The following is a 7,218-nucleotide window of genomic DNA, read 5'->3' as shown; positions in this document are numbered from 1 at the left end:
TACATAAGATAGAAGGTTACTTAAGGAAAAACGAAAGGAGGGTGGTTGGTCGGGGTGGATGGATGGGCGTGTAACGCAAACGTCTAGCATTGCGTGTTTTAGTCTCATCACGGACAACTTTAGCATTCTAGCTAATTAGCAACTTTTCAACTACTTACTACTTTTTAGCTACTTTGCAATTATTAGTATGCTAGCTAACCTTTCCCCTAACCCTTTTAGCTAACCCTTCCCCTAACCCTTTAACGTAACTCCTAATCCTATCCCAAACCTTAACCACTAGCCTAGCTAACGTTAGCGTTAGCAACCTAGCCACCTAGCTAACGTTATTGGAATCCACAACAAATTGGAATTCGTAACATATCATACATTTTGTAAATTCGTAACATATTATACGAATGGCAATTCGTAACATATCATACGAATTGTAATTCGTAACACAATAAGAAATGGATGCTGAACATCCACAAAATAATACATACCATACGAAACGTAAAATATCATACATTTACATTTTAGTCATTTAGCAGACGCTCTTATCCAGAGCGACTCACAGTTAGTGAGTGCATACATTTTTCATACTGGCCCCCCGTGGGAATCGAACCCACAACCCTGGCGTTGCAAGCGCCATGCTCTACCAACTGAGCTACAGGAGGGCCCATACTAAATGGAGTGTCTCGGATTTACATACAGAATAATACGAAATGCTACGAGACCACGTTGGTTATATACTTTTAAAATGGTTTGCACTACAAAAGGTGCCTCCTGCTTCATGACAGGTCAGTTCTCAACACTACAGCACGTCTTTGAACCAAAACTTGGTAAAACATTTTAGCATGAAAGACCAAACATTTGGAACAGCCCAATTGCCGAGACAAACATGATTATTTCATTCAATTTCAGCAACAGAGTATCTGTAACAATTACAGAGGGAGATATTGGCATTGACCTATAGACTTACATGTCCTATTGTTAGCTAAACTAGATCTTGACCTGCCAATGAAATGCTTTCAATCCACCCACTGGAAACCCTTATAGCTTTCAGAGTAGATGATAAAATGATTGTTTTCCAATGTGAAATGTTTTGGCTGAAATTATGGTTGGTCACAGTGCTAGCCAGTTGGACTGGAGTGTGCGTTACAGGAGAATGCTAAAGGGAAATGGAACAACTTCAGAGTTTGATTGATAGGGCATCTTCTTGTGATTAGATATGGCACTTTGAGGAGTGTCGTTAAGAGTCCTACCACCATGTCCTTCTGGGAGGTGTCTCTTCCTCCTGTCACGGGCACTCAGTGTCGATCCGGCTGTACTTCACTTGACTCCACTGGGCCGGTCGCCATGACAGTGGCATCTGGTAGTTCCGAGGGACGATGCCTGTGACATTCTGTTCAAGGTACTGGAAAAATCGGTACCACCACACCCTTGAGAAAAAGTTGCTCTGCGATGATGCCTTTAGCGTCTGTGAAACAAATCAAATGGAATAACACCATTCCATAATTGTTGATCCACGTTGAACATACAAGTAATACTAGTCTATTACAGGGTAATTAAATTGGTTATTCCACTGGTAAGTGTGACCAAATATAGACTTACTTGCTGGTTGGCCATGGTGTGGTACCACCAGAATAGGCGTGTGGTGATGAAGTAAGCCACCACCACGTCTATGGAGTAGTGGTCATGAGCCAGGAGAATGCAGAAGAGTCCCACAGCACAGAGCAGCCAGCAGATCCAGTGGTACCACCATAACTTTTTTGGGGAATCTGTGAGAAACATAGGAAATACCTTTTATTTAATGTGACCAATCAAACATGTTTTTTCAACAGTCAGATATCAGATTTAATAGTTCTTATAATATACCACCAGGTGTCTCTGTTGCCCCAAAATAAACATTACAGACAGGTTTTTACTAAGAGAGGCTATGCAGTAGTGTTGTGTAGCCTACTTACACTCTTTAATGAAGAGATAGGTGAGTGTCAGCATGACTGTGTGGCCACTGTAAAGGTAGTCTCCACACATGTGGTGGGAGCCAGTGATGGTCAGGCCTCCTCCTGCAATCATCTTCATCACTCTGCTCATTTGGGACTCCCAGTCACCAAACAGCTACAACAGAAAAAAACATCACAAAAGTGTGTGAAGTTAGTGTGCTCCAGAAAGCCATAAGTACATAATCAGACTTATTCAACAACAATACAGTAACAACATTTGTGTCTGTGTAAGGGGCCAAAGGGGAAGTGTTAGCCTACTGTCAGCAGCGTGAACTGAACTAACTCTGTTAAAGGATATCAAACAGTGGGGTTGTACACTATGGGCTCAGTGATCATTCCATCATTTTCTATTGTAGGAAGGTTCAGAAAACAGTTTTTAATCGTCATTCCTTAATAAAAATTAGGTCTATGAAGAATTATAGTGCAGATATTTTTGTTAATTGTTTGAGCAAATTGGACTGGTCTGCTGTACTGAAATGCAATGAGGTGGAAAATGCCTGGAGCAATTTGAAATCATTGTTTTTAGATGCTGTAGATAAGCAGGCTCCAGTACCAAATGTTAGAATTAAGCAAAGAACAGAACCATTGATAAACTATAACATTTTAAAGGAAATTAAGCGTAGAAATGAATGCTTTCTGGAGTTCAGGAAATCCAGGACAGATGATATATTTATAGATTTTAAGAAATTAAGAAATGAGGTCAACAGGATGATACAGAAGGCCAAGAAATATTATTTTAATGACAAAATAGTTGAAAATAGGAACAATCCGAGTAAATGATGGAAGTGTCTGAAGCTGTTAGGTTATAGTAACAAATTAAAGACCAAAGCTCGAAATCTTAGCTTGGACATTGGAGGAAAGGTTACATCAGACAAGTCCATGGTTGCAAACAGTCTGAATAGCTATTTTACAACTATAGCTAATACATTAATTAGCAAGTTACCTTGTCAATCGGGTTGCTATGGGGAGAGTCATGTCCAGCAGTTTTACTCACAGCAGGGGATTCGAGTAGATGCTTTTTCATTTGAAAAGGTGTCTGAGTCAACTGTCCTTAAGAAGCTGAAAGAACTTGACTATTCCAAAGCAACTGGCCTTGACAACATTCCTGCCAGATTTCAAAGGTATGCTGCGGTAATTATCACCCCCTGTGTAACTCACATTGTAAATCTGTCTATTGAACTGGGTGTTTTCCCAGTGAACTAAAACTTGGAAGGGTCATACCTTTATATAAAAAAGGGAATACGTTAGATCATGGAAACTATCGGCCTCTCAATGAAAAGGATTATGTTCAAGCAGATTTACAGTTATATTTCCTTACATAACCTATTCTATGAGCTCCAATCTGGCTTTAGGAAATCCCATTCCACCGACACTTGCCTACTATATCTAACTGACCACATAAGGATCAGATGAGGTACATTTTGTGGTATGGTTATGTTAGATCTTCAAAAGGCGTTCGATACAGTGGATCATGAGATTCTGTTAATCAAACTAAGAGCCATGGGCTTTAACAACTTAGCAGTAAAATGGGTTAGCTCTTACCTGCTAGGAAGAAAACAGATGGTGGATGTGGATTGGACCCTGTCTAAACCCAAAATCTTGAACTGCAGGGTACCCCAAGAGAGTGTGCTGGGTCCACATGTCTTTCTATTGTATATAAATGATCTGAAATCTGTCTGTACATGTGACCTTTTCCTATATGCAGATGATTCTGCACTGTTGGTTTCCCACGAAGACAAAATGGTGGTTGAGAAAGCCCTCAGTGCTGAACTTCTGAATGTCAGTAAATGGCTATATGACAATAAGCTGTCACTTCACTTTGGAAAAAGTCCATCTTGTTCGGGTCCAAGGTGAAACTGAGGAAATTCAATGATTTTAAGGTGGTAGTAGGTGACATAGTAGTCGCAGCAAAATACTCTTAAGTATCTTGGATGTGTGCTAGACAAACATCTGACAGGGGAGAGCATGGCACAAAATCTTATCTCCAAAGTCAACCATAAAATTAGGTTTCTCGCAAGAACCTTCAAATATATGGATAAGAACGCAATGGGGGCATTGGCAGGGGCTCTTGTTCAGTGCCACTTTGACTATGCATGCTCTTCCTGGTACAATAGTGCCCCCAAGATAATACAAAATAAATTGCAGACATTTCAGAACAAATTAGTAAGGATTATTCTTAAACTTCCAGCACTTACGCATCTTGACTATTCCCACTTTGAAAGCCTTAGATGGCTCAAAGTGGAAGAGAGAGTCGCTCAGATTAAATTGCGTCTTGTACACAAGATTGTCCACAGTATGGTCCCCAGGTACCTACGTAACTACTTTAACTTAGTAAGGGATAACCATAACTATTCCACTAGAAGGAGTGAAACTGACGTTGTTCCTTTTAGATTTAAAAGTGGTATGGGGAAATAAACCTTTTTATACTCAGCTGCCATTCTTTGAAATAGTCTTCCGAAGAATTAGAAATGTATAACCGCCATAGGTAGTTTCAAGTTCTCAATGAAAAAATGGCTAAATAGTAGCATGTCTCAAAAGTATAAGATTATAGTACGTGGCTAAGAGGGAAATCCCTGGGATCGCATATGGTCTGCCTTTTGGTGCCTGTTGTTAATTATATTGTGATTGTCCTGTATATATTCGGTATTGATTGTTTTATATATTAAGGGCATGTGAGACAAGGGAGATGTACCTGCCCATAGTTGTTTATTAGGGAAGGAAATTGTACTAATTATCTCATGTTATGAAACAAACAACAATTTTTGTCTGTTGCCATTACAATTGCCGCCTAACCTTGCATTCCCCGTTCCCCCTTCCCTCTTCAAAAGGAACACAATGGAAATAAGCTGTTAAGCTTTATTGTGTTATCATTGATGACTTTCTTAAATTGTATGTGGAGGCGTCATCGGCTGGAGCGCCCTTATGTATGTATTTGACAAATTGTCAAATAAATTCAAATCAATCAATCAAACCTGTTCTGCCGATTAGAAGCTGATCATATGTGATGAGACTAACTTGAAAGAAGGCCTCTAGTCAGTGACGCTGGCCCCTAGCCAAACGGTTCCAACAGTTGGAAAAGTATTGCTGATTTTAGTTCGATTCACAGGAAATTTGGCGCTGTCAGAAACAGGCGAGCGGGCCCATTCAGACTGATAACGTATGGTTTCCTCTGAGAGTTTAGACTGTGGAGGGGACACCATTCCTGACCTGTGCTGGGCTGAGGTGATGCATATCCTGGCCTCAACCCTACTGTGTTCACTAGGCCTATACTGTCTGACTCACACAAACTTTAGGGGGGGGGGGGGACTCTCATGAGGTACACACACTGAAACACCACACCACTGCTTCATGATATCACTGAACAGATGTGCTAATGGTGGGGAACATTGAGGTTAGCCACAGTAGGCGAAGTCGTCATGTGCAGTCAAATAAATGTTCCAGCCTTTGAGTCTCGAAACCATTCTAAATGTTGGCTGCAGATACATTGATGTCTTAATGGGAGGGCATACAGTATATCAGCTTTTACTATAGCATGGCTGAGGCGAAACTGCTGAAGAAATTAGTCTAAGTCATATTGACAAATGCTGTCGACTAAAACGTGACCAACGTTGCCAAACAAAAATAAACCCTCCAAAGAGGCATACATTGTCTGTTGTTGTTTAATGTGAGAACATCTCCAGTTATTTTTTAACCGGCACTAGCTATGTTTCACTTGTTCAGTGAAATTGTTAAATAAATGCGACAATTGCATGCTATGGTGCATTTCCATTTAACTATCTTGTGTAGATAAAAATTGCTAGAAACAAAAAAACTAACCTACAGTGTCTAATAGAAATGAAGTGGTTGAAGTGTTTCCATTACCCATTTAGGCAAATTGCGCATTAGGCCTAATAAAATGGCGACAGCCTGTAGCCTATGTCATCCCACCTATCTGTTTCATGTCTCAGGTAGTTTGTGAAAGCCAGCATGGATAGAATGCAATAATTGACTAATATTTGCCATATTCTAATAACTCTCACGTGTCAACATATCGCCACAGTCGTGCCATAGTGAAACTTGCCCTCCTATAGATCTGAAATAATTGGATGGTGAAACTTGACAGCCAAGCAGAAAAGCAAGGCGAAGCCTTTCACAGGCATTATTAAAAGTCAGAACAATCCTTGTCCTGCAAAATCCATTTTCTATAGTTGAAAATACATATTTTGCAAGCAGTAGGCATTTACAATTATTCTATGGTATATTGGCATTCGCACAATTTAGTGTGCATCCCGCCACCTACTGTGCGGGACGGAAACAAGTTACCCCCCAAAATGTACAAACTACCAAACAACTGTTCTGTTAAAAATAAAACCGATCTGATCCCTACACAGGTTCAAGAAGAGCCTGGGAGGGCGGGCCGTCTTCCGGCGCCCCTTGCAAGTCTTCCGGCGCCCCTTGTAAAATACTTAAGTCCCAAAAACGTTTTCTGCTGCACCAACAATAATTTTCAGTTTCTTAGACTTCTTTGAGACTTGATTGAGACTTGAGCCGTAATGTTTATAACTGTGGCAATGAACCCCACAAAATCCACCTTTTTAACACACAAGGTATCTTTTGACTGGCAGCAAACATTTACTACAGGCTGTGGTGCATCCACTACTATATCTTCACTAGCGTCACTTTTTTAATCGCCTCCGCATAGGAGATTTGATTGACCACACTAACTTTGCTCTAAACTTGTTTCTGAACGATTCACCATGCTGCCAACATGACCGAGTGGCGCAGATTACTGTTCGATTTGAGGCAGGCTAGCTAACGTTAGCTAGCGAGGCAGGCTAGTTGACATTAGCTTAGCTAGCTAGCTAGATAACTATTCAGAACAAAAATATAAAACGCAACATGCAACAATTTAAAACATTTTGCTGAGTTACAGTTCATATACGGAAATCAGTCAATTGAAATAAATTCATTAGGTCCTAATCTATGGATTTCACATGACTGGGCAGGGGAGCAGCCATGGGTGGGGCTGGGAGGGCATAGGCCCATCCACTTGGGAGCCAGGCCAACCCCCTGGGGAGCCAGGCCCAGCCAATCAGAATGAGTTATTTCTCTACAAAAGGGCTTTATTACAGACAGAAATACTGAAATACTCCTGAGCAATTGTTCGAGAGATATCCAATTTGCAGCAGAACATGCAACATAGAGAAGACCAGCAAGGGGACCCTCAGCATCACGCAAACATGCCCTCACTGTGAGC

At 40.8% G+C, this 7,218-nt stretch overlaps 1 protein-coding gene across 2 annotated transcripts in view; it reads right to left on the bottom strand.

Annotated features, from left to right (window-relative positions):
• Positions 1 to 639: 639 nt before the first annotated feature.
• Positions 640 to 7,218, bottom strand: part of LOC121547340 (phosphatidylcholine:ceramide cholinephosphotransferase 1-like) — a 38,426-nt gene continuing 31,847 nt past the window's right edge. For both annotated transcript variants that reach the window (XM_041858553.2, XM_041858552.1), the window contains exons 4-6: positions 1,944 to 2,097; positions 1,591 to 1,757; positions 640 to 1,456 (exon numbers count right to left, since the gene is read on the bottom strand). In XM_041858553.2, coding sequence (XP_041714487.1) covers positions 1,277 to 1,456; positions 1,591 to 1,757; positions 1,944 to 2,097 — 501 coding nt within the window. In that variant the 3' untranslated portion in view covers positions 640 to 1,276. The remainder of the gene's footprint in view (positions 1,457 to 1,590; positions 1,758 to 1,943; positions 2,098 to 7,218) is intronic.

This window comes from Coregonus clupeaformis, chromosome 31 (genome assembly GCF_020615455.1).
Source record: "Coregonus clupeaformis isolate EN_2021a chromosome 31, ASM2061545v1, whole genome shotgun sequence".
In the NCBI taxonomy this organism is placed as follows: Eukaryota; Metazoa; Chordata; class Actinopteri; order Salmoniformes; family Salmonidae; genus Coregonus; species Coregonus clupeaformis.
This window is presented reverse-complemented; position numbering and strand designations above follow the sequence as displayed.